General features: G+C 38.5%; 1 protein-coding gene across 1 annotated transcript in view; it reads right to left on the reverse strand.

The window, feature by feature from the left end:
• Positions 1–18,229, reverse strand: part of NAALADL2 (N-acetylated alpha-linked acidic dipeptidase like 2) — a 263,692-nt gene extending 245,463 nt beyond the window's left edge. Inside the window, exons 1-2 of the mRNA XM_086618639.1 lie at positions 18,187–18,229; positions 17,061–17,562 (exon numbers count right to left, since the gene is read on the reverse strand). Of these exons, the coding sequence (XP_086474765.1) occupies positions 17,061–17,562; positions 18,187–18,229 (545 nt within the window). The remainder of the gene's footprint in view (positions 1–17,060; positions 17,563–18,186) is intronic.
• Positions 18,230–27,881: the final 9,652 nt, after the last annotated feature.

A 27,881-nucleotide genomic window follows, 5' to 3' on the forward strand; every position in this document is an offset into this window, starting at 1 on the left:
TGATCCAATGTGCTTATGTCATTTATTTATAAATGAAGGAGATGAGTACAGGGGGCTTTAACTTAGATGTGACACAGTAACAAGAAGAAAATCCACCTCCTAGATCTTAGCAGAGCTGTGCAGCCAGAGAGGCAAAGTGAAGCAGGTTTCTTAGCCAGACCACATCCAGTATTTGGTACTTAGACATGAATCTCTAAAGGGTAGTGAACGTGTATCAGCCTGAGTGTTCGGACACATAATTAAGTCAGAAATCATTAGGGCCTTTATGACTGCAGGACTCTAGCTCTACAATACTAAAAGTCAAGGTTTCCACTGTAAAACTTCTTTTTCATGCATGTAAAAATTAGCTGTCAGAATTATTTCCAAGTTCAAATACATCTTATAAGTTCTTCACCTTCAAGCAAATTAAACTGAAGTGCCCAATCATTTTTAAATGGCATAAGTAGTAAGTTTTAGGGGGTGTGCAGTCTCTGATACAATTCTGAATATTCAGTCTTTAACTTGAACTTCAACAATTAAAGTTTCATTAGCAGCAGTAGCTTCACCCTCCCTCCAATTCTGTGCTTACAATTTTCTCATTTTATACAATTATGGCTAAATATGCATTCAAAATTTAAGTAGCATAAGCTACACGTGCAGACATTAACTTTAGGAAAACAAAGGCTGTGTTACTACTGGTTATTGGCATTTTAGTGGCTCAAAACAGAGGAATTTGATTTCAAGACTCCAGAACAATGACCACTATAGATACAGCTAATAAAAGCATTCACCACCCTAAAGATTTTCCAGCCTACCTACCCAACAAACCATATTTTTAAAATCCATACTTTCATGGTCTTTGTTATTTTGGTCCTTCTACGCAGAGAAGTATTTCTTTTAAAAGATTTCAAAAAACAAGTACATATCAACATTATAAGCAAGCGAATTTGATCTTCCTGGGACCCGTCTCCATATTGGTCAGGTGTGCCAAGACACACTAGACATCTCACCTAACAAAAAGAAAACATTAAAATGGTCACAGTATTAACCATAAATAATTAAAATTTAAATAAAAGACTCCAAAATCAGTTACATGACTGGAAATTCAGAACAAATCTTGGAAATTGAGGAAAATAAGTGCGTACTATGAAACCCGAAATTAGAATCAAGAACAAACATTTCAACCTACTTTGAAAGAGGACTAAATTAAAGTCATGTTACTTAGTTATGCACTTAGACCATCTCAAAGGTAGCTGCAAACTAGGGGGGCTACCTTTCAGTGACAAAACAAAGGGGAAATTTTTCAGGAGCATTTAAAAAGAATACAACATGCCTTAGTTCATCATGTGGCTTTCTACTCCTCTCCGAACCGCAGCTCCATTTTCATAATCTTCAGTATATTGCTTAAAATGATACTCTTAATTCATTTTAATTCATAATTCATCTTTATTATGTTTTTTAAGTTCTTTCTATCTATAAGTAGAACCAGTGTAATTTAAAACCAAGCCATAGCTGAATCCATATTTAGTCGACTACTCCCTTATGCTCAAATCTGATGATACAAGAAGATGAGAAAAATTCTATATGCTATTCAGGGAAAAAGGAATTTAAAATATTTGATTATTTTTTTAAAAAAGGGTCAAAACATCACGGACTCACACTTTTCTGATTTCCAGTGCATTGTAATGCTCATGTAACAGTTCACGCCTGTCTTCTGTTTAGTTTGTGAGGGATTTTTTTTTCCAAAGACAAATCAAATAAAGTTAATTAATCTGATGAAATCAAAACATCATCATAGAAGACACGCTTTGAAAGGAATGCAAGTAGAATACTATCAAGGAGCCTTTCTTGTCTTCATCTAATCTTCATGTTCCCTAAATAATTAAGCCTCTTCTGAAAATTCCAACTTTAAACTACAGAGATAACTATTTTGTGAATCTGTACTTTAACGTTTCTATGTACTCGAGGACGGTAAGAGATAATATTTCCAGTAGGTCTGAAATTTTTCTGGTAAACAGGGAAAAGCAACTGAAAACTGTTACATTGCCTTTGAGATCAAATAAGAACTTTTCCACAGAACTTTTGTCCCTTACATACAACCAGAGCCATATAAATACCTGTAAGCAAATATTCACTTTCATTTTCCATATTTAATAGAATATGGTTTCTCTCAAAGTTAGTGTTCAAGTAATACTCTAAGTAAAAATCTTTTGATTTCACTATGCATTCTCAAATATTCACAGGGTAGGTTAAATGCTGTCTGAAAAACATGCTAACAGAGATTATCTCCCTCTCATCTGTAATAATAATGAACACATCTTGAATACATCCTAATGTTTCCATAATTTGAAGCATTGATGGGGGCAATAAGAGTTCTTATAGCAAACTTTAATAGCATTCATAATTGAAAGAGAAACTAATACGTTGTTTGCAATACAAAAAAGAATAGAGATGCATCTTCTAGCTGGAGGTGAACCTAGAAGAGAAGGCTAATTTTCCATTATCATCAAGTCATCTTTTTAAAGGATTACAAACAGACAGTACTATGATATGCTTTTGTTGCTTCTGGAATAGCTGCCCTGTTGTTCTCACTAAGGTCACGCATTTTCTTTCAAGTTATCTTTTTATTGTTTTTATGAAGTGCTGTTTACATGCTGTAGCATAGTCTGGCGTAAGAAACCAGGGAACTATTTGTGCACGACTACAATAAGCCTTATGACAATTATTACCATCCTTCTTTGTGTAAAATTACTCCCACCTCATTCTAGAAAAAGTAACGACTTTTCCTTTGGGGTAATATATCTTGAATTACTGGTGGAATGTCACCATTCTCATTCCAAAGTCACTCTTCATGAGTGGCACAACAGCACATAACAAATACTTAAGACTCATCTTCAGGTAAATCTGTTTTTTATCTCTGCTGAACTAAGAGTCACACCATATAACGCAGCCAGCAACGAGTGTTTAATATACAATAAATAAAAGGGTTTAGAATGTCTTTATGCATCAAAAGATCCAGGATATAACCTAATCTTAAAGTGAATTCTTTTTGGGTAGACTGGGTTATTCAGTAGCCGCATTTGAAACGCAAACATTCTGAATTCTTTGGAGGATAAAACAATTTCTGAGTAAGTATATAAAGAAATTTATCATCCTATGCTACAAGGTGCTGCAGAAATGTCAGCTGCTTTTATCTGTGATGAAGTAAACAGGACCAGATCTCAGAGTCAAAGAGAGTGTTTTGGAGAAACCACATGTACATGAGTGAAGATGGCTCAGATGAAGCCCCTCACAAGTCAGAAGACATTGGTGGCACCGCACCCTTTGCTGGGAAGAGTGCGCCCAGCTCCACCAGGACACCCTGGAAAGAACCCAGGGACTTCCCTGAGGCGGTTCAGGAAAGGTAACTGAGGAAAGGCAGCCAAGCAGTGAGACGTTTAGATTTGGTATGTACAGGAAAGCTGGAGAGGGACTTTTTACAAGGGCGTGTAGTGATAGGGCAAGGGGCAATGGCTTTAAACTGAAAGAGGGGAGATTTCAATTAGATATAAGGAAGAAATTCTTCCCTCTGAGGGTGATGAGGCACTGGAACAGGTTGCCCAGAGAAGCTGTGGGTGCCCCATCCCTGGAAGTGTTCAAGGTCAGGTTGGATGAGGCTTTGGGCAACCTGGTGTAGTGGAGGGTGTCCCTGCCCATGGCAGGGGGGTTGGAACGAGATGATCTTTGAGATCCCTTCCAATCCAAACCATTCTATGATTCTATGAATTCTGCAGTCCTGCTAGAAAAATATTGACATCCCTCCAAAACAATCTGGGAAATGACCAGCTTTGGAGACGCCAGGGAGGCGTGCCCTGCCGCATACTGAACTCGAGAGCTCTGAGCCGCCGCCGACACAGCAGCGCCTCTGTGCAGACCGAGCCCGGCGCACGTCGTGTTCAGCAGATACCAGGAGGGCACAGCGGGGCGCGGGGGCGCCATGGCAGCAGCAGTTTGAAGCCCAGGCCCCAGAGGGCGGCCGTGCCCCCGGGCACCCCATGGCTTCTCCAGCAGGACCCCACAGCCTCCTGGGCAAGGCAGGGACAGCGCTGGGCAGGAACATCCCTGCAGAGTTTCTCAGGTACCTGAGGCCCTAATTTGGTGAAGGATAATTTGATCTTTAATGTCAGTCTTAATTACATTAAGTAAGGGGAAGGCATCCAATTGTACTGGCAGCATTTAATCCTGGGTATGACTCATCCTGATCCAATTAACTGTTTCCCAAACAGGGAGGCCTCTTTAACCTCAGGATATACTAAGTCAGGAGAAAATGAGAGAGATGAGAGATGGAAGAGAGACCTAAACCTCTGCGAGCCTTGCTCTTCCTCAGGGAGCCACTGACCACCGCTGCCATCTGCACACACCTTCTGCAGCAGCAACGCTGGCAGAGCCGTGAAAAAAGAGCTGATGAATCCAGCCAGGATGTGATGAAAGCATGCAAAACCAATTCCCAAATCCATAAGACTCAAGTTGGATTTAATTTATTCAGCTTTGTCTTTCGGAAATAACACCAAATGATTCTTGTTTTAACATTGTCTGTTTTTTTAAAAAAAAGAACTTTTGCCCTTAGAGAGCTGCGAATCCCAGATGATGCCCGACTGCCTGGCAGTGCTATAAAACAGCTCCGCACGCCTTCCAGCAGCCCTACAACAGCACCCAGCTTTGCCGTGGCTCCTGCAGCTGCCAGAGCCCAAATCCTCTGCTCTACTTCAGTTTATTAATCAAAAGAGGATATTAATATCAAATCCTCTCGGCGTTCTAGCTAAAACAGCTCAGTAATAAAAGAAAAGAAGCAGTAACTCCAAAAATTCAGGAGTTTAATACTAACATCTTCTACCAAACGAAACTTGCATCACTTTTTTTTAGAAGACAATTGACAAAGAATTGCAGAATCTGTTCTCATCTGACCATCGCTGACAAGACACAGAAGCAGAGACTGTCAATGCTGGCCTGAGCCTTTGAAGCGTATTTTAAGAACTGCTTTTTTCTCTGCCAGAAACCCACGTGAAGGCAGTGGGTTGTTTCACAGAACAGGGCCACGCTGCCACCAGGACGATCAACCACAGTGCAATCTTTTCAATATGCTTTTCAGAGTTTTGTTGGTTTCCTTGACCCATAACGTAACAAGACTGAGCATATGTTGCGTTAATGCAGTCGCTTTCATTTAAAAGAGTTTTTACGAGTGCTGCAGAACACATGTAGAAATCACCTCTTGTGTTCCTCCAGCTGTCATCTGCTGCTCTGGGTACTTGGAGGCACAGACACCAACATGTGCAGGCTATATGCCAGCTCTCAGTTCATAGATGGTAACTGTAATTTTAAAATGTGGTCTAAAGTTCATAGTTAACTTTCTTGTTTTAAATAAAATAAAATCCTATTTCAAAAAAAAATCCTATTCCTCTGAGGAATTCAAAAAAGGAGATCCATACTCTGGGTTTAAATCCGAAAGCATGAAAATTTTTCATATTGTCCTTACACTATGATTAGGAAAACGAAAGAACAGCACTACCTTCTGAGGAACTCATTCCACATCCAAAGTACTATTGGTTTTCAAACTTGCACTCCAAGATCTTTTCTGCGCATGCAACGAATTTGACTGATCTCAGTATGCTTCAACAAAATGTTTGAAAAGACTGATGAAACACAGAAATTGGAAAAAATATTAGAAAAAAACCAAGAAATCATCTCACCTCACCTTTTCTATGCCACAGACATGTACGTTGCCTTGTGTTGAACACTATAGCTACAGTTTGGCTAAAGAACATCCAACAATATAACACAGTCGTAATGAAATTTGTTCAATTCATCACCTTATCTGTGCTGTATACTTTCAGTTTTAATTTAATGCTTGACCTTTCAACCATTAGTTCTTGTATTTTTTCCCCACATCACATGAAGCAGACTGGGTATCTGTTTTCATGTGGAAATATTTCTGCACTCTGATGGACTAAGTCTTTTTTTAAATAACACTTACTTCAATATGAACGAGATAAAGCGCCCCCCAACCTATATTTACTTCTCACGACACGCTGAACAAACAACTTTATTAGGAGTTGAGGTCCATCCTCCTGTGCAGAACTGTGTCCTTAATATCCCTCTGGGAATTTATAACACAGTCATCATAGTATATTGAGTTCTTACAGTTTCAAAGGAACTATGAATACAAGAAGTACTTCTGGCCCTGGGATTAGAACAGCAACCAGGTTTCAGCCACGACCACAGGGAGAAATGATACTGAGCACTGGAATATATGAGTTTTGAGAAGCACAGTGTCAATGACGCAACTTCAGCTACTATGCAAAATTAGATCTATGTATTCATATGCACAAAATCCCATATATAAATGAATAGACAGCTATATAAATATATATCTTTCTGTCCAAAGGAAACAGTCTTTAGAAAACATATTTCAATTAAAAAAAAAAAACAAAAACACGTTTTCCACGAGAATGAAAGGAATATCTGTATTAAATTCCAAAACACAATGTCTTATCTATCTTTTTAGCACATAGGCTGAATAATTTAGAAACAAAATCCCCTACAGGGTCTGTGCTAGGATACTGAGGAACTATGCAGACTTAACTTTTTTGTCATAGGGTTTAATTTTCTCAAATAGTTTCTAGAAATATTAGCAAAGAAAACCAAGCATGATAATACAGAAGAAAACCATTTGTATTTTTTAAGTCACTATCTGCACTGCTAGCAACACAGCGGCAGGTTCCATTTGCCTTGCACTAAGCATATCATGAATAATTCAGTTTTTTGCTTTGTTCCCTAAATAGTTGACAGGGAATGGAAACTTTATTCATGACCGTATGGCCTTATTCTAAGCTTCTCTATTTATTTGATAACGCACCTAGGTTGGCATTTATTAAAAATAAAAGCATTCAATAACTATTACTAACAAATGTCCGTGAAACAAGCAACTTCCCAGAGCTACCACCTTTCGCTCGCAAATAGCACTCAGTCGGCTATTTAAATAATTAAATGGTCTCAATCTGCACTGCATCAGCATTGACTCACGTAGCCTTCAACAGGAAACAGATTTCAGAACCGCTGCGAACATGTTCCTGCCTCGGCCACAATCATAACTGTAAATATGTGAGCTCTCTGCTAAATCACAGCTGCCCTGCTGGAACAAAGAAAACAATTTTCATCAAAGGCGTACTGACATTTTTATGGACTACTTATTCATTTTGTCTATCAATCCTTCTTCCCACTGTCTCCCCTCTTCATGTTTTGGAGAACTCCTGGGCTTCTCCAGTCTATAGGCTTTAGTTTGCGAGTTGAGCAGAAGCAAAAGGTGTTATTGCCTAGAGCATAACACAAGAGTGTGGGACAGCTGAGTCAAGGTGTCATACTTCAAAACTTTGGTCATTTGGTCAATTCTGTGTTACACAGGAGGATTACTACATCAGTCTTCAGCCATACCCTAACGTCCGAAGGAAAGATGTCCTAAATGATTTCCCTTCTCTAGACCGAGATCTCAGCGAAAATACTACAATTCATACAAACTCCTCTCTGAATAGCTTTCTGAAATTTGCTGGAGAGGAGTCAATGTTGGATGGGGTCCTAACCCCCACAGCAATAGCGACCTTTTCCCTTAAGCCTCGCACAACCCACTTAAATTGCCTGCTGGTTACCCATTAAAAAAGCTAAAATGGACAAATCCCTCAAATGTTATCTGCTTACTTCCATTAATGTAATGTTTTCCATTCTGTTAAGTAATCAACTTTCATAAAAGATAAGCAAAGACATTGCTTTGGCAGGAAATGTCAACACACACACAAAATTCCCCAACTAGGAACAAAAATCCTGAAGTTTCCAAGAAATGAGATTTCCAAACAATTTTACTTCTGAGCCATTCAAACACTTTGTTTTGACAGTAACATTTCAATTCACTTTTCAATTTTTATATTTTATGAAAAGAAAAAAAATAAAGGATAGAGAAAACTCCATCTAACTGGAATATTTCAACCTCTTTACCCTTGAAAAAATACTCATCAAATAAGCAGAGTATGAGTCAGTATTTACTTTGGACAGGAACTATCTCATTAGGAACTATCATAAGTATGTAAATTCGTTTCAATTATATGCATCCAACGGAAACATCAGATTATACAAAGGATGAGACTTCTCGCATGTTTAAAGATTATCCCTCATTGAAACTGGGAAAAATCAGACATACATACAAGACCTCCTGCATTATTTAACTTCTTGTCCATGAACAAGAAATTCCAAAAAGCCAACCAACTTTAATTTTGACAAGTCTAACACCGTACAAGTTCCAATATTATTGGGAAAGCCCCAACTTTCCAATACATTTCATATTTGTTTCAGTGTGGCAGCTACTACACTTCAGAAACTCATCAGCTTTCAAAGAGAATTGAACTGAGACTAGAAGCCCCTTAATGGAAGACTACTGTAGAAGGCTATTATTAAAATTGATTATTATTCAGACAATATCAATTTCATTATCCCGGATCGATTCCTAGCAACGCTCCTTAGTAGCCTTCAGTTACGAATGCTGCATGAACAGTAACTTAATACTGCACAACAAATTGCAGTCCTGCTGCTCTCAGTAAATTTGCTAACAGTCTGACTTATTAGCAGGCTTCTAGTAAATAGCTGTCATAGGTGCTGACTGTAGGGAACTGGATGTCAAAGCACCACCAAAGAGGGCTGAGAAAACTCTTTCCCCTCGAGGCTTTGTTAATTTGATTTATGTGTACAGGCAGGAAACTAATTGCTAATTGTTGCCGTGCATACCATGGAACTGCAGCACTCCACTCCAACGCCGTATCTCAAGAGTACCAACAGACTTCAGTTCTACACTCCGCTGATGAGAGATGCATCTTAAACAGGAATTCGGGAGTGTTTGGTGCTTAAGAAATTTTGCAAGAGAACTCTTTGCAATGCCCTGTGCCACCACTTCTTCGGAGAAAACAGGCACCCTCTGAGCACACAGTATCGCTGAGAAGTTGAGAGCCAATACAGTCACCTCGGCAGGAACAAACTCTTACAGTTGTTCAGGCAATTAGTAGATAGTCCGCCTATCTAGTGCCACTAATTAAATTGTTAAGGGGTTTTGTTCTGGAAGGTTTGTTTCTCAGTATCTTTTTAAGTACGTCCCTGGGACCCCTAGCCAAAATTGCTGATTGTACTTGTTTAAGCTGCAAGGACTACACAGTGAAAGACAACTTTGTCCGATTTCCACAACCTCTGGTATTTCCCCATTGGAAGCAATTGCCCTAAAATGAAAACCGTTTGTGATCTCCGCAGACCATGTGCTTTTTTCCTTCAGATTCTTTCTGTTAGAAGAAATATGGTTTGGTTACACCTATAAAACTGACGAAGGGCAACGTCATAAGTCTTTTGAATCTAAATACTGCCTTTTAGTCAATATTAGTATCAGAATCACTCAGAAATGTCCAATCAAGTATTTCTCTTTCTCAGGTAAAGTCAAGTACAGAGCCTACCACTCACCGAAAGTACGGCTTTTTAAAATCCATAGATGTTTTACCATCTGTGCCAGTTTGTCTTGCTGAAACAGAAATGATCCCGTGAAAAACTGAGCTTTTCAAACAGCACCAAACATCTCCAGGCAAAGGGGAGAGCAAGATGTCCTGGGGGCAGTCCAGCAAACAGGAAGATTCAAGGTATCGTCAGTCCCTCCCTGATCCCTCTGTTAGGTCAAGCAGGCAAGAATGAGGTATACCATAGCTTTAAAAAACAAATTACTTCCTCACTCATGGTGGCACAGCTCATTTCATTATCTATTAGAAAAAGTAGTACTTGTCCCCATTCTGAATTGCTGTTCTAATTGGGAATAAATTGCCCCACACTTTTCAGCAGTCATGGTAAAGAGGTGATAATGGCCATGGAAATCGGTTCTGTCTCTAAACCTTAACCATGCTTCAAGCAATTTTAGCAAGGTAATCTCTAATTTTAAAAGAAGTAAGATTATGCAATCCAAAAATAAGTGATCAGAGCAAAATTCATTTACACTCTATAGCCTATCAAAAACTAGTATTCCTTTTTCTTAGAAAATCTCCGCAGACCATGTGAGGTGCTGTACCAGCACACAGATGTCCTGTAAGAAAGAACTCCCACGGGAGAAGTGCAGGTGTCAGGTCCAGTTTCACCTAATGCAAAACAGGACTGTCACCCTCAGTCCTCTGTGTCCCATGTAACCTCTCAGCAGCACTAAGACAGAAGCTATTCATGTGGGCTGTGACAGATAAGGAAATTTACCAAGGGGCTCATCACTTATTATGCTAATGTGAACATACAGTTCATTGGACCTAATTTGTTACTATATGATATAGTACAGTAATTGATTATTGAATGGTGTATTGATCAGAAAAAATTATTTTAAGGCAACACTGTGTACTTCATTTACAAAGGACATAGTTATAATACAAAAATCAGACTTTAATGTAAATGATTTCCAAAATCAAACATCTGAAAAACAATATATTTTCATGGTTATCATTAAAAAAAAAATATCAATGAAAAAGAAAAATTGTTGTCACTGAACCACATGGTGGACTTAAACATAAAACATGTCCTTACAATGTTCAAGTAAACCATAAGCTAAGACATGTCTTCAAAAAGGAAAAGGAATCTTATAAGCATATGCTGTAACTGAGCCTAACAGGAACAAACTTATACCTCCTTGTCAAGCATTATACCAATATAATGCTTCCTTCTTTCATCTACAGAACAACAAATGAAAGAGCTGTTTGGCAAATCAAAAAAAAAAAAAAAAAAAAAAGAGGCAAATTGAATGAAACCAAAGAAAACTGTAAAATAGACAACCCTTTCTATTAGCACCTCTGAAGCACACCTATAACCTATTTTAAAAAGAAAAAAGAAAAAGAGTCATATTTGACATAAGTGGGTATCTGTAGCCTAAATTTATCAAGTCGCTGTTCCACAGACACCGCTTGGGTCACGCAGGGCATCTTTCTTCCACAAAAGGCACCTCCTCATGTTCTCTGAGCCATTCTTCACTGGGGACGTAGAAGGAGGATAAGTGGGAACTTTCACTTTTTTGACATTACTCTTTATCTCCTTTAAAAAGGGGCTTTGTACTTATAAATACATATTCAAAATTATCATGTGAATAAAGAGAATCCCAAGTGACTACCCAGAGTACAGGGATGAAATAAATCTAGAGAGCTTGCTTAGCTCCTGGTTACCCAGGAACATGCCAACATCCTTTTCTAAAGATGTAGTAGGCAGGACTTCAGACTCAGTCTAACTATATTTAATACTTGCGTTTTTTATGGCAATATAATAAATGTCTGAGATTAATATACAGGAGGGAATAGGATGGGCTCCCACTGAGATTTAGTTTTTGCAATGCATCTTTCAACTGTCAGCTTGACAAAAAGCAGAATTTGCCTGCTACAGGGGACACAGACAACTGCTCAGATCACAAGTGAGCAGCAGTCTAGGCCAGACGACTGCCACCATCCTATGTAGCTATTAATTAACAGTAGCTGTTAACAGAGTAGGGATAAAATGAGTTCTTCCTAAGGGAAGCAGTCAGCTGAACTCTCCTTTCTCTCCTCATACCATTCCTTTTGCAGAGGCTCTGCTCCTGCCATGATTTCTCATTTGCTGGGCAGCAAAGGCAAATTTGCCAAGCAGCAGTCTGTAAATTTAGTTAAGTCAAATCCCCAGAACTGAAATTTTCTGAGAAGTTCTAGGCTCTCTTTGCTCATCAGGTCTGCGTTTCGCAGGCTCTACTTGATAAAAACGTTTGATGCTCCAAGGTTTAAAAAAGCATTGATTGTAACTGATCAGGGACAAGAAACGCTTGGGTACGGGTGTTTCTCACTTCACTTTCAGAAAAAAAACAAGTAAACTCCTTTTCTCACTGCATAGGCACTTTTGTGTCTTTGGCCATGCCTGCGCAGGAGAGCTGCTGCTGTCTACTCTCCCAAAGCCCTTTGAAGAATTAAGCTTAAGTTATGGATGGCACCCGGCACTAGTGACAAATCAATTCTTGCCAGAGATGGATTTGTGAGATTCTGCAGGTGATATTACCAGCTGGAAAAGGAACAGATATGCCTCCAAAGGACAGTTAGTTACAACTAGATGTATTACGAAGGGATTTAAACCTCCCTATTGCTCAAGGGGGGAAAAAAAGGATAGTGAAGAAAGCATTTGAGTGAGAATATACAAGATGAAAAGCAGAGTTAAAAATGTAGGAGCTGTTCTACAGACTGAATGAAGAACAAAGCAAAGACTCTTTTGACTGTGGCTCCCCAATCTTAATCATGGAAAAATGTATCCAAGAGGACTGTGAATCTGATCAAAATTGAGATGTATTGTTGTTGAAAGGAATTACACAGTAGAAGGCTAATAGAATTTTTAAAATAATGATTGAGAGACTTAACTAGTCTGATAAGGTATAGCTAGAATTATCATAATCATCAACACAACTGTCCGTTTTTCTTTACACTTACTACTGAAAGTGAATCTTTGTTTATCTGTTTAATCCACAGAAGTCAGCCCCAAAATTTTTAGTTCCTATAAAATAAATATCATAGCCCCATATTTTCTGAACAAATTAGGATTGTTTCATTTTTACCTGGTTTTGGAAAAACAAACTTGAAATAATTTCATATAAAATAAAAATACCATCTGTCATATTTCTCCTATTGAAGTGTTCTGCACTGTTAAACATGTAACACAAAGTATTTTCTGTAAGAAAAAGATGCCAAATTGGATAGCAGTAGTACTAAAAACATTAGTACTAAAAACATCAATATCTCTCCTTGAAGAGACTGCAGTTCTGCAGTTTTTTGTGTTTTCATTACCTTGTCCCTTTACATTTTATTAATAACATTCGACTCGAACCTTAACTGAAAACACTTAAAGTTCAGTTTACACAAAACTCAGATGTTTACCATTCTAAAATATAAAAGCTTAGCAACATAGATAATGACAAAAATCTTGGCAGTTACTGACAGTAACCTTGAAGTCAGTGACAAAGTTCCCTCTAACTCCAGACCAAAGTGTCTCAGATTTTTTCCCCCTTGTCTTTTCCTGAAGGTCCAGCGAGAAAAACCAAACAAACAAACAAAAAATCACTGCAGAGGGAAAGCAGGCACTACACAGCACAAATGGCACACTCATCTTTAATTTGGGGAAAAATAAAATAAAATCTACACATTGGATAGCTAACCTGCATCTTGCAGATGCACAACAGGATATACTTCTTCAGCATTCTCCTTTTATATGGAGTGAGAAGTTAAAACCAGCTAATTTTCAAATGCACTTAAGTGATATTAAAAAACTTAATCTCATTTAAGAAGCAGCTTAAAAACAACAGTTTTCATTCAACATTGGACTCGTTTACTTTTGACACTTCAACAGTGTGCTTAGCAAAATTGTTGGGTGCTTCTGTACTTTTGAAAGTCTGCCTCTTATGGCCTTAAGCATTTAGTACAAACTTTGGAGACTTCCACATCTAAATGCATACATCACTTCTGAAAACAGGACTCTGCCTATTCTAATGATTATATTTCAGAGCCACAGACACGTTCCGCAGGGAGTAAGACCACGGACTCAAAGCACAGATGACTACTCTCCAGCTACACTCTCTTGACACTCTCTAGAAGGGCTCCAAGAACTCAATCTTGCCATGTAGTCTCAGCCTAGCTGTCCCAGGAGATAGCCTACTCTCAAGTCTATATATTTTACCAGCTTTGTCCACCTTGGTAAATTCTGCTGGTTATGGATGCAATTTTAAACAGTGCCTGAGGTATTCTGTATCTCAACTTCTACCTAGTCTCTTTTGGGTGTGGGATTTATGCCCTTTTCATACTCACCCTGAAGGCTTGTGGGAGCTGTTACACCAGACTGGAACTAAAACCTTTTCATGTATCTTCCAAAAGGAAAACCAAAAAGAAGTCATTCACAGTAAAAACAGATATAATGCTGCTGGATTCCTATCAGCTCAGTGGTGTTTGCAGAATTATATCTGGTTTTACCAGTTCTGACTCTGCCCGTACTATAGAGTAGGTCGTTTCTCTTACAAATATTTATCTGAGCAAATTTAGTATTCACACTCCTAAAATGTCAGATTTACTGATTAAATACTATTCATAATATTTATCCTAATTTTTATCAGCATGTAAAACGCGATGTGCAGGCTAAGGAAAACTTCAGGTTTCTTCAGTGATTCCCTTCCTCCTTTCAGGCACCTCTGACAACTTAAGTCCTCTTGAAACCTCTGAAACATCAGGACTAAACTCATTTCTACTTTTTATCACCAGCATTGTAAGCACTTTCCTACAGAGGGTCGGGGGGAGGTGTTCAAAACAGCTTACAGAGATAATCTCAGGCTGTAGCATTAATCAGGAAACTTGTCCAAGGCCAGTAATTACAACGGTTCTAAATTGCACTGAATTTCTGTAGCACTGACGTTTCATGGGAAGTGCAAAGTTGAAGGACTAAAGGCCACCACAGTGACTTTGCTTACCTAATGATTTCTAGTACATCTGCTGGGAAAAACGCTTACCATGAACCCAGCTGGTGCAGATGGCCAGTACAGAACTGACAGAAGAGCAGCACACGAGCTCCTGCCAAGAGCCTCCAATGGAGGAGCCAGACAGGAACGCCTGCATCTCCCATTTCAGAAAATTGTGCAGACAAACTGCTGTTATCCTATATGATCCTTCATTCCTAACACGGATTGGCAGAAAGACTTCATTCAACTTGTGCAGAATCCAGTTCAAACCCCAGTAAAATCAGCCCAAGTCCCGTGGTGCACTTCTGCAAACTCTTCAGAAGCCCAGAGGGTGCCCATCCTCCCAGCTTCATCTGACTGCAGCACAATTCATCCCAATAGGAAGTTCCCACTCCACACCTCCAAGCCCTTTAAGGCGATGTCTGTTCGGGCCATATGATGGGCACCGCTGTGTCTTTTATGCATTTTCTCCTAAGTCCTTTATCAGGACTGTTAGCAAAATCCCCTACCATTATTGAGTCTGATCTAAGTAGTAAGCTGAGAAAATTAAATTAATGTCATCCTCAGTAGCATTTAGAAATCGCAAGCTAAGCAGCTGCCACTTAGTCCTGGTAACTCAAAGTATATTATATTGAAAGAAGTCTTACAATAAAATATATTGATTTTGTCAGGTTTGTTTGTTTTTTTTTCCCAAGCAACATATGTTGCGTGTTCTATATTTGTGGGGCTACGTAGACGCAGGTTTCGTTGCAGTAGCTCCGACTCTTGCTAAACAGATGTTGAGGGAAAGCAACTTAACACAACATGGGATAGAAGCTGTCTCGGATCAAAACGCTGGGTTAAGAAAATCTTGTGGCTAATGCAGTACACTAAAAGCATTGATTATGTACTTACATACAGAATCAATAGTTAGCTGAATTAATGCTTGACTAGCCTTGTTGAAATCATGCTATTATGTAGAAAAAAAAAAATGCTAAGAATTATGTTAATTACAGGACAGCAACTACATACGTTTTTTTAAGTTCCAAAGTATTCATGTTATTCATCTTACCTAAAGTCTAGATTCTCACAAATATCCTAATAGCTAGCTGAAACGGTTTGAAAAGTGATGAAGAGTTTGAAAAGGGATGTTTTTAAACCACTCTTTGAAATAATAAAATGGCAAGCAATTCTTGGGATGTTTTTAAACCACTCTTTGAAATAATAAAATGGCAAGCAATTCCCAGTCCCCAAAAACAAAGAATTAGAGTATCATCCTGAGACTGACAGTTCTCTGCAATTTGCTACAATCTGTGCAATACGCAATCAGTAGGGCTTAGCTTATCCCAATACTTTGTTCATGACTAAGCTTAATGACCGAATTCACTTCAGTTTACTGAGAAGACAAAGAGGTTATTTTTTTACCCTTCAGAATCAACATTTTTCATCACCTTTATCTTTTCCGATTATGAAAATAATTAGATTTGTATAAAGTAGAGTCTTTTCAGCACATGAAAACTGACATGAAATCCTTCGTACCTATTTTTACCTTCAATTTATTAACAGTGTTGGCTCAAAACATTGTACTAACTGTTTCAAGATTTTAGGTTTGGTTTAGAAAATACAAGAGAAGACAAATTATGTTAGAAGACTTCTGTGTTACTTTCAATGTATTTCTGATTTATTCAAGAATGACTCTTTGGATGTCCACGACAACTAACCTCAGGTTAGTTCTAACCTTAGGTAATATGAATTCTGTTGCTTCTGAACTGGTACTGATCACAAAAAACTGAAATGTGTTTCCTTTATCATGAAAAAGAAACTTGCCTTTCCAGAAGGCAGAAGAAAGCTCATCTTCCCCCTCATATAGAAATAACTTTCAAAAGTTGGCAGGAAAACCTAGTTTCTTCCACATTCACTGCTACAGAAAAGTGATTATGCTCTGATACAAATGTGTTACATAAACTTTCAAAGCAGTGAAAAGATTGCACACAGAAAAAAGATTAACGTCAAACCCAGTCAGTAGATATTTTACAATATTCTATAGTCATAAAACAGGTGCCATAAAGAAAAAAATACCAATCTTTCAGAGTTCAATTTTTCTGTTCTAAACCCATGCAGACTAAAGGTTTACTTCACCATATAGACTGAAAAACAGAAGCCAGGATTCACTTATTTGCCAGGGATTTCTTAAAGCACCAAATATTACAATACATCATCTAAAATCTTGCTTTCGACAATGCTATTTGACAATTGACTGGATGTAGCACATCTGGTCTATCGTCTATTTTCTATTCACTTTGAGTTATCAATGTTTTTCAATTCATCTACATTAAAGCTAATATTAATATATTTAACAACAGGACATTAATAAAACAAAAACTTTACTCGCACAAATCCACATTGCTAAAAATAACTCTAGTTTCATATATGTTTATGAAAGCTTCCCAAGCAATGAGAAAACTGAACACAAGGTTTTTAAATAAATTTCCACATGAAAAAAAAAAAAAAAAAATCACAAGAAGTCTTAACATTCCCATCTGATTGCATTTAGACAAAAACACGTCAAGGCACATACCTGTAAATCTGTTGAATATTTTCAGCTTTGATTTCCTTGAGAATTTCATGGTAGATATGAAGGTTATTTGGTTCTTGAGACGTTGAGGGAGAAGGGCATTTCTTGCGTGCATAATATCCTATCATAATTCCAAAAATAAATAAAATCAAAGCAGTGCAAAATACTTTCAGTACTTGACAAAAATTGCAGCGGTTGCTCTTTGGTGCTTGTCTTGTATAGTGTGAGATGTAGTCGGGGTCTTCCTGAAGCCGCTGGAATCTTCCCTTTGGAGAAGATGATGGCTGGATGGGCTCGAGGTCAAGGTCAGGGCTCTGCGAGTTTCCCAGGTGATGCTGGACTGCACCATCCAGTCGGAAATGGTCAAAGCCAGGCTCCTCTAGCTCTTTTTCCATGTCCCATTCCAGTTCCAGCGCTGTGGCTTGGAGCTCGTCGTTGTCAAGGTATGGAGAGTGCCCCTGTGCTCTCTGGTCTGCACTCACTTTGTGATAGGCCATCTTTTTATCTGTTAAAACAAAATTTTAGAAAAGTCTAAATGTTTGTTTCCTTATGTACACCTAAACAATTTATTTATTCTTAGTAAACCTGGGAGAACTAAACATATATAATAAAAAGCAAAAACTGTGTTCTCAGTATTTCATTCTCCCTGTTTCCATCATCCTGTCTTCTTTTGTAGTCCCATGAACATTGTCAGTGGGAAAAGAAGATATTTAAAGGAACACAATGTACTGTAAGAATATGAATAAAGGGGATTTACAAGCTCCAATAGCAAACACAAAATTTACCCTATTATTTTGTCGGTCCTCAAGATGATATTAAAAAATTGAGTGAAAGCACAGTTTCCAAACCAATTATTTATTACCTGAAAGTAATTTTAAAGCTTAACAACGGTGTGTATCAACTTTATTTCACACGCCATACAAAATAACGTTGTTAAAATAAAGTTGAAAAAGTAGAAATAATATAACTTGCCTGATCTGATTCTAAACACAGGGAAATAGTAAGTTAAAAAAGAAATTTCAGGGTGACACTGTACTTACACATCAATAAAAGCCTTCCATTTAGATGAAGCATTCTATTATTTATAGGTATTTTAAATGCATAGTTCCTGAATGACTGATGAATTTACTTAGAAATTGTCCCAGCTGTTTTGCTCCACTTATTTTTCCCATTTTAACGAATCAAAAGCACTGCCAGGTAAGTATTTATATCAAAATCATTCCTTTAATAGCAAGGGATATCTGTGGCAATTCTGGGTATTTCCATGGAAGTATGAGCCCTCTGAAGGGAACTCTGACCTCCACTACAAACACTCAAAGTCAATTTTCAGCAAATCATTTTTAACAGACCGCAACAATAGGGTGCCATTTTCCTCCATACTTTGACAATAGCTATTCCATCACATAAGCATCTGTAATTTAGGGCTTTTCAAACAGACTCACTCATCAATTAGAATAAAACGAAGATAAAGATATTAAACCTCTCACAGTGACGGATATCGGACTGAACACCTACAGCACTATATTATCCCTCCATTTTTACATTCTAAGGCATTTCCTTTCTGTAAGGCTTACTTCCAGATAACATTATTGAGGCCACATAATAGATGAACCTACACTAATGGTAAAGTAGCATTCAGCTTTTTGAAGTTCTCTGAAGAGAGCAAACTGTTAGAAACCATTGACATAATGAAACAGCCTATTGTCCACCGAAAGACTACCTTGCTCTATACAATACCAATTTACAGATCCTATTTCCTTGTACAGCAATACAAATATACCTCGCCTAAAACTGTTGGGCAGTCTAGGAACAGTCAAGAGAGCCCATACTTGAGGTATGTGTTTCAAGCGTAGCTATTATATACACTTTGCAAATCAACGCTCCACCTGCACTCACAATTTTTCTATACGCACTCAATGCAACAGTCTGGAGTGAGCTGAACTGAAGCATCTTAAATTAGTGTGAAAAACTGCAATTATTTATTTAAATAACGATAACAAGTGTTAGACTCCAAATTCTAGTTGAGTCAACAAATCGCTTATGCCTGCAGAGCCGCTCTGGCTGAACTTCAGGGACTTTCTGTTAGCCCAACCCTCAGGTTTGTGAAAGTCCCTCTGAACTGTAGCTCTACAATCCAGCAGGTCAACCCCTTCCCCCACAGTTGTGCATCACCTTAACATTTCTCAAGGGAGCGTGCTGTCTTCTCATCTAGGTTGTGAAGGAAGATATTTAATAATATCAGCCCCAGAATTGATCCTTGGTGCACTAAGCTTCTTACCCATCACCGACTGAACATCAAGTGATTTATTAATATTCTTTGGAAAATTGAGCTAACCAATTTTCAAACTATTTATCTACCCTTTCACTCTGTCTCCTCCTGGTTTGTTGGTGGAAGGATTAATTTGCAAACCATCAATGACAGAGGTCACTACTAGATAATAACAACTGCTCAATAAACTCATCTTTCTAACTCCACTTCATACTGCTTTTTATTTTAAATTAAATGCAAGTGTTTTGTCCTTTAAAAGCAAAATAAATCATTACTGTATGCCATAAATACATAATTTTGACTCTAAATTACTACTGCCTTTTAACAAACTGCTTTAGCCAAATAAATAAACCCTTAACAGATTACTACAATATTACCCATAGAACAGGAATTAAGGCAGTTTTTCAGATGCAGTTGCACAGCAAATATTAATCCTGCTGCACTTAGAAATGGTGACCATTGCATATCCGTGGTAGTTAAGTTTTCTCTGCATTTATGACATTTTTAAAATGTATGGTATTGTTCAATGGAGTGTATTAATAAAGGTTATTTAAATCTACACATAAGCACATAATAAAAATTCCTATGAAGTTTCTTCAAATGGTTCTTAATGAAGATGAGTCATAACCACATTCCACCGCTTAGTATCTCAGCAATTCAATTTTCATACAAAGCACCAATACCAGCTACCTTACTCCAGGGAAAAAAACAAACACCTAAATGAACTAAAATAAAAATCAATATTCAATTCAGTTTTATATTTGAGGCCAGTCTTTAGTGTATGGGATCTTCTTAGCAAAGTGTGTGCTTTAGTTAAAGAATGCAAAGAATGCCAGAGTAACCCCAGTTAGCATCTTCACTTTTTCTACTAATACTGCCAAGTTCATTATTTGAGCGTAAGGACACGGCACAACTTATCATGAAGTATCTGAGATTAAGGCCTGCAGTGTATTTAGCTATGCCAACAGAGATTTTAGAAAGGGGTCTCCTGATTCTCAAGGCACAACTCCTTTGTGCCATGTAATCTATAATATCAGCTCTATTCAGTATTAGGCTGATTAAGGAAGTAGGAATGATTATGTATTAAATGTAATTTTAGATAGGAATTAAAAGGATAAAGAAAACACTACCTAGAGAAAAACAAAAAAAAAATAGAAAATAGAAATACGGATAAACTATAAAGTCAAGAGAAAACACTATGATACTCTAGTGTAGCCTTCTCTATAACACGGACCATAAAACGAACATATTTTTGAAAGACACTTTTGAAAACTTCAGGAGATAGAAAATCCATCCCATCTGCCAGCAAGCTGTTTCAACATTTAATTGTTGTTAAATACATGTTTTATTATAAAGATAAAAGAGCAACTGCAAAATGCCAGAAGTCTGAATGTGCACCAAGTGAGCTTTAAAGTCATTCTACAGGGACAGCAAAGGGGATCATAAACTCCAGAACACTGGACACAGCCAAGCTGATGACCAATAAAGCTGATGTGCGTTTCTACACTTCCACTTATTTGTGGGGAGAATGTTTACAGAGAGGTATCAAATCAGTGCTAAATATCCTTTCAATTAACCATACACCAGAAGTCAGGAGAGTCAGCTTTATCAGATCGTTATTGCCTTAACGAGTCCACTTCCAAACCATCTACCTGTTCTTTCATCTTAAAAATAACACATTTACATCCTGTCTGATAGGTATATCTTGTTACAAAATAACCAGAAACTTTTTGGGTGATAGCTTTGCTGCTCAAATCCCTTATCAATGAAGCCTCTGAAAACCATATCATGAGGACTAAATGAAAGGTGTGATGCAAATGATGCACCTGTATCACGGCCACTCTCTAATACCTCCACAACAGAAAGGTCAGCTCATACACTTTATGAAACCAACACCACAAGACAAATATGAATATATTACAGTAAATTCTTTGTGACTGGTGCTGTAGTTGTTAAATCCAGTTCACAAACAGCTGAGACAATTAGCAGGCTCATCCACAGCAGAAAGAGCAGCAAGTGTTAACGTGCTGCCCATAGCGAACGCCTTCTTGGGCTGTTTAGTGTGCATTACTGAAAAGGCAAGCTTTACACCCAGGAATTGTACTGAAGGCATTACAGCTTCTTTTTAGAGTCACAAAACCAGAAAGCCAGGGTTGTTGACTAATCTCGTTTTAAAGGTTCTTTCATTTTGATTTTCTTCCCGGTATCCTCTACACAGAATGCTTTTGCTTTAAGTCCTTGTAATCTTTTTGTGTTCAGGCAAACCCCCAAAGCAGATATAATGTCACCTGTGTGAAGGGCAAATAGCTGTACTTATGGCAGAAATCAACACCAACCACACATACAAGTCTTTAAAGTGTATGCGACTATTTAGTGCTTTGTTAAATGAGACCACGCCAAGTTTCAGGCCCAGACAAATTTCTTCAGAGATTCAAATTCCTGACAAAAGTTGTTTGTGGAAGAGATTATGATACCCTTGTCAACAGCAAGATTACATTACATTGTAATTCAAAAAATAATGTGATATTTCCATCATCGCTTCCTTAATTTTCTCCAGTAATGATTTCTCCCTTCCCTCACGTTTGGGATAAGGGCTTGGCAACCAGTTCTGTTACAGTAGGACAATTAAGTTCCTTGTCACTCTGCACAACCACCATATAAAACCAAATGACAAAACTTACCAGTTGTTCACGTTTCACTACCTGACTCAAGAGGAACACAATCTGAAACAAACATGCAGTGCTGTAGCAGAAGACATGACAGAGAGATCAGACTTGAGAAAGAAGGTGTGTACAACACAGCTAATCATTAAGTACAAGTTTTCTCTTCAATTAACACTAATAAGTACTTTTTAGCATACATGAGTGATACAGAATATTTAACTTCTTCAAAACTCCTCACCAATTTTATTATATCACAACCAGCTGTGTGGACCAGGATACTATTAACACAAAGGATGACTATATGACAAGAACAGAGTCTATAAGGCACCTCGGTTGATAAGATTTGCACACAATGACGTCCACTTGGAAGCAAGAGTTCCCTCGCCTGTCAAAGTAGTAATTGAATGCACCAGCTGCTTGAGCTATAATACCCTTGGCCATCCAGGTGTACATAGGTACACATGGATGTATTTGCCAGCTGCCTTTCCAGAACCTTTGAAGTCCCAGGGCTTGGAGAAAGAATTACTAGGAAGCTCCTTCTCACCCAGCAGGCAACTATCACATAAAGATGAAGCAGACTCAGCTGGCCCCTAATATGCTGGGCATGTATTACTAATGTACATCTCCACTATCCTCAGACATGCTTAGTTTGCAAATACCTATTTTCTGAAACAAAACGCAGAAACATTCACTGAACTCATAGTAGCTAACAGCATCCATGACATACACACAGCCTACCTAGGAGGTTTATTAAAACTGCAGCAGAATCAGATCAGTATAAACAGTTCTGTTACAGAGTCTGCATTTCTTGTGGCACATACTGTGCTGCTGCCTTCGCTTTGCCTCCATTTGCAGAACAGCTTTTCCCTCCAGCTTGGGTGGGTAACAGCTCGGTTTTCTAGCTGCTCACTCTGCACCACGCTCATTTACAAACACCAGAACAACCATCTCGGACAAGGAGGGAGAAGCCCTCCCCATGCACACACTGGTTCCGTAGTCCACGAATTAATCACTCATCTTTCCTTTTGGCTCCACACTCAGATCCCGCTGTTTTTCTTGGGAAGGGCATTGGATAGGACTGCAGTGTTTCTAAAAGCAAAAAAGTGGATGGAGAAACAAGTCTCCCAGTGCTAGGAGGGACGCGTTGCGTTTTTGCACTTATGCGCTGTTCTTAAACTGGGTATAAGGGGAAGAAACTTCCATTTGCACTGGGCCGCAGCCCCACCACCTAACCTCTCCTGCCCTAACCACCTCCCCATTTACCTTCCCACACCTCTGCCTGAGCTCCTCTCCATCCCCATTCCCCAGCACACTGGGCCCTGCTCCTCTGGAGCAACCCTGTGCCTTCCCACCCCTGCCCCAGAGCCCCTCGCTCCTCCCTTCCCTGCTGCTGGAGCTGCCACCCTGTTCCAGCATCTCTTGATCATGATAGCTGATGGGGTGGGAAAAGCCCACCTGACACCAAGGTTCCCTTAGAAAAAAAGTGCTGGAGTTCTTATCCCTGTTTCAGATTCAGGGACTTGGAGACATTATCCAATTACAACAAAGAAAATGCATACAGAAGGGATGCAGTTGCAAAAAGAATACATTTCCTGCAAAAAAAGAAATTTTAACCGTCTGTTTCAGCCAGTCCTTGCCCTAGTTTGGTTTAAACTGCAGCATCGCTGGATCCTGGTGAAGCCGCCTGTGGAACTCCTCTGCCCTCTCAGGCCCAGTGGGATTTGGGATGGTTAGCAGCAACCACCTCTTCTTGCACAGCAACCAACCCACTCAAAACTGTTCTTTGAACACCTTAATCTTTTCCTCTTCCCATTTCTCCTAATACCAACCGCCTGTATGTTAACCTAATATTCAGTTTGCCTGCATATATATATTTTTTTTTCCAAATTCAAGGTTTCAAGAGCAGGTTTGATCAACCTGGTCTAGTGAAAGGTGTTCCTGCCTATGGCAGGAGGGTTGGAACTAGACGATCTTTAAGGTCCCTTCTAATCCAAAACCATTCTATGATTCCATTTCATCAATAAAATACTTTGCATTACATTTCCCCAGACATTGTAATTGCCTCTGAAAGAAAGAAACCACAAAGCTTTACCAAGAAAAAAAAACTATTATTAGAGCATTTGCATTTAAGCTTATAGTTGGATTTGATGTGAAATAAAATTATTGTAAATAGTGTTTAACTTGAAAATGCTGACAGCAATAGCTGCAATAACAGGCCCCAGCAGTTCTTAAGAAAGTTAATTTTATGAGACTAATTTTTGCTTTGGAAATTTTCATGTTGCCAGTCTTTGGTTTGGGAACATTTCACTTCGATTTTTTTTCAATCTCTTTTTTGTTGTTAATTACAATCAATCATATTTAAATTATTGTTTAAAAAAATAAGTAATTTTAACTTTAAAAATTTGGAAACTGTATACTTGCAAGCTACTACACTCTAAGAAACTGTGCTAACAGGAGTCTACTATGCTTCAAAAGGTGCAAACCAACATTACGAAATACTATGTGATTTCAACCCATGTCTTTTTAAAAACAAACAAAACACCAACGAAAACGCAAAAAGGTCACTTTAATGGATGAGCTACAAACAAGAATCTGGCCTCATTGCGTACACAGTCTCCATTTCTGTTTTTTAACAAACATTGCCAAAATCTAGTGACGAAAATACATCCTCCTGGGGGAGGGGGACGACAAAAAACAAACAACCCCCAAACTTGATGATTCCAGAGAAGGTGCCATAAAACAGTATCTAGCCTTAGTCTAGCCCAAAGAAAAGAGATGGACACAGTCATCCCTGCAATTTCCATCTATCCCCTGAAGGGATCTGCCCCTGACAAAGGGTCACACCTTGCCACAGACCTGCAAGCGTGAGACACACTCAGGACCCAAGACTGAGTTTCAGTAAAAATGTAGCTTGCAGCCAGTAAGTTGTGTTCATGTCTACTCTAAAAGGAAACCAGCTCTTAAGCCACTTACACACTTTAAGACATGTTGTCTCCAAGCAGAATGATCTCAGATCATTCTATGACTATATGCGAGATAAACCAATTCTAAAAAAGACGATTTCAAATCTGTTTGTAAAAAGAATAAATCTACAGACAAAGCTTCCTGTGTAAAACCTGCAAGTGTGACTGACCTGTGCACAATTTCTCTTCCCATAGAAGAACTATGGCTCCAGCTGGAGATGACAAGTCCTCTCAAACCCCTGTTTCTATCTATGGCTTCTGTTGAGGAGACCAGAACTGACAGTGGTGTGGAGGAGAGGAGAATGGACTTCATCTGCAAACTCCCTGCTTCTCCGGATGACACGCAAGATCAGATGATCTAAGCTGGTGTTCAAAGCTTAGGATAAGTGTCACAAACTTACCTGGTTACAGAAGACAAATTTTCCTATTATTAAGATTTCACATGGAAATCAGAGATACACATGAAGCTCTAATGTCACATGTCAAGAGCAATTTTTTGGATAAAAGCAGATTTAAAATGATACATTTAAAATACTGATACACACAAGTAACATGTTTCTGATGTCACCATCCTATGGTCTTCTAACTTGCTGTATAAAAACAGGTCTACTTAAAAAAAATCTCCTTATTTCAGAGTACGTTTTATAGACTTTTTTTTCATTTCTTGCTCAGTAGGGTTTTATTGAATTTTATCAATTTCAACACTGACATAGAATCCTTAAGAATAATATATTATGAAGCTGAAGATGGCAACATTTACACTTCAGCTTTATTGGAATTTTACGATATTTTGATAGATGACAGCTTTAATGATTCTGTGCATGGTTTATAGCAGAAAACACAGTAAGGCAGTAACACAATTTTCTGCTTTTTTGAACGGTCTCTATCCAAAGAATTCAGAAAACAAGCAAGTTTACTTCACAATCACACCAAATTTATTTTCTGGGTGAACTCGCGAATGTTAAAGCTCAAGTACACGGAGTGATGTTGCCATGGCAACCGCCACTGCGACCCAAGATGAGAACATGTTTATGAAAGCACATTTATATACCCGTACACACATGCCAAGGCACACCGATGCTCCAGACTCCTGTCAGAAGGCAATCGAGCTGTTCACGCGTTATCAGTCCCAATTCTGCTCCTGGCAAGGCAAAGGGGCACTCACTGAAGCCATTAAGCTGCAGCAACCCCACGTATGATATACACACCGCAAGGTTGTTTCCCCATATTGTGGTCATGAAGCCTTCAAGCCATTACTCCTGTTTCTATGACCTAAACAAGGAAACCTTAATTTACCGTAAGATGTAATATTAGAAGATTTAGTGTTGCTATAGCTATAGGCAAAGAGTGGAGTAGTAATATGTTTGGTGTCCTTTGACCTTTTTTTTCTAAATCTCCACTGAAATAAGCTGTCAAGTTTGAGAAATGTCAGAGTTTGGTCATTTGAGTCTGCCCGGAGGCGTAGTTTTGCATGGTGTACAATCCCTGCGAATTTATCACAACATGTTATTTCACACATAGTCAACATGGTGTGACATTCAGCACCCTGAATTCACCAATGTCTAGATGCTGAAATGAGTTTATGATTTCTCTTTAAAAGAAAATCCAAGGTGCGTTAGTTCAGGTCAACAGATAAATCCTCAGTGGATTTCCAGGGACAAAAATCAAAGGAAGCATCCCTTCTTTCTGCTGCTTCATCTGCGCACCTGTTGAGCGGTTCTGCCCCTCTTGACATGGCCTTTCCACATCAGCCAGCACTGAGTTCAGTGTGGAAGCAACTTACATCAAAAACTGATTTGTTTCTTTAATGAAGTATCACTCACTCTGCAAACAACATTCAAGTTCGAGAGTTGTAGAACACTGGAACAGGTTGCCCAGAGAGGTGGTGGATGCTCCATCCCTGGAGACGTTCAGGGCCAGGTTGGACGAGGCCCTGAGCAACCTGATCTAGTTGGAGATACCCCTATTCCTTGCAGGGGGGTTGGACTAGATGACCTTTGAAGGTCCCTTCCAGCCCTAACCATTCTATGACTCTATGATCTGTGATTAAATAAATCTGTATGTAAAACTCATAATAAATATGCATTCAGTAGCTTTCCAGAATTTTACACTTTGATATCAGCCATTCCAGTATTAAGTCACAAAAAGCAGCTAGATCTGATGCTCTTTGCAGCCCAGTTCTCCCCAACTGTGACCACAGCCTTACGAGAAGAGGCTCAGCTGCTCAGCCTATGGTTTTATTTACAGCCTCTCTTTGATGGACTCCCAATCATCACTTACAGAAATCTCTCAGCCTTGCTGAGATGTATGAAAATGAGGGTACTACATTAAATAGAGATGTCCGTTATCTTAAAGACTACCTCAATTCTCAATTGTCTATCTCAGCTTTTTAGTCTTTTTTGACACCTACGAGTTGACAATTAAATTTTTATATACGCAGAATTTATCATAGACTGCTACTAGGCTGAACGCTGAGCAGTTCTTATTAATACTATTAGTCTGTACTAAGGAATTTATAGCAATAATTTCTTAAGAAGTAAACATAATACTTCTTGACCACGAACAGAGCAGCCTTAGAGAGGAGCATAATATCTACTTTGCAATCTAAAATAAACAGATCAGCTCCTTTAGAGGAAAAACTTTTAATAAACCTAGTTTTTTAGACTAGTCTAGGGTTGGTGCAGAGCTATTAGAGCTTAAATTGTTTACACTGTAGTACTTTTTGATTTAGAGACATTAGTGAATGAAGATAAGCAAAGTGTGCATAATGACAAGCACGAAGAGGATCTAATCTAGAAACATATAGCTTAGTATGCTGAGCTAAAGCAGGCTATAAAGTATATAACTGATGCTTAGAGGTATATCGGCACTTCCCATTTAAATCAGGAATTGTGAATGGACAGATGGGCTGATGGCTTGTGCTAATTCA

Source organism: Tauraco erythrolophus, chromosome 11, assembly GCF_009769465.1.
Source record: "Tauraco erythrolophus isolate bTauEry1 chromosome 11, bTauEry1.pri, whole genome shotgun sequence".
In the NCBI taxonomy this organism is placed as follows: Eukaryota; Metazoa; Chordata; class Aves; order Musophagiformes; family Musophagidae; genus Tauraco; species Tauraco erythrolophus.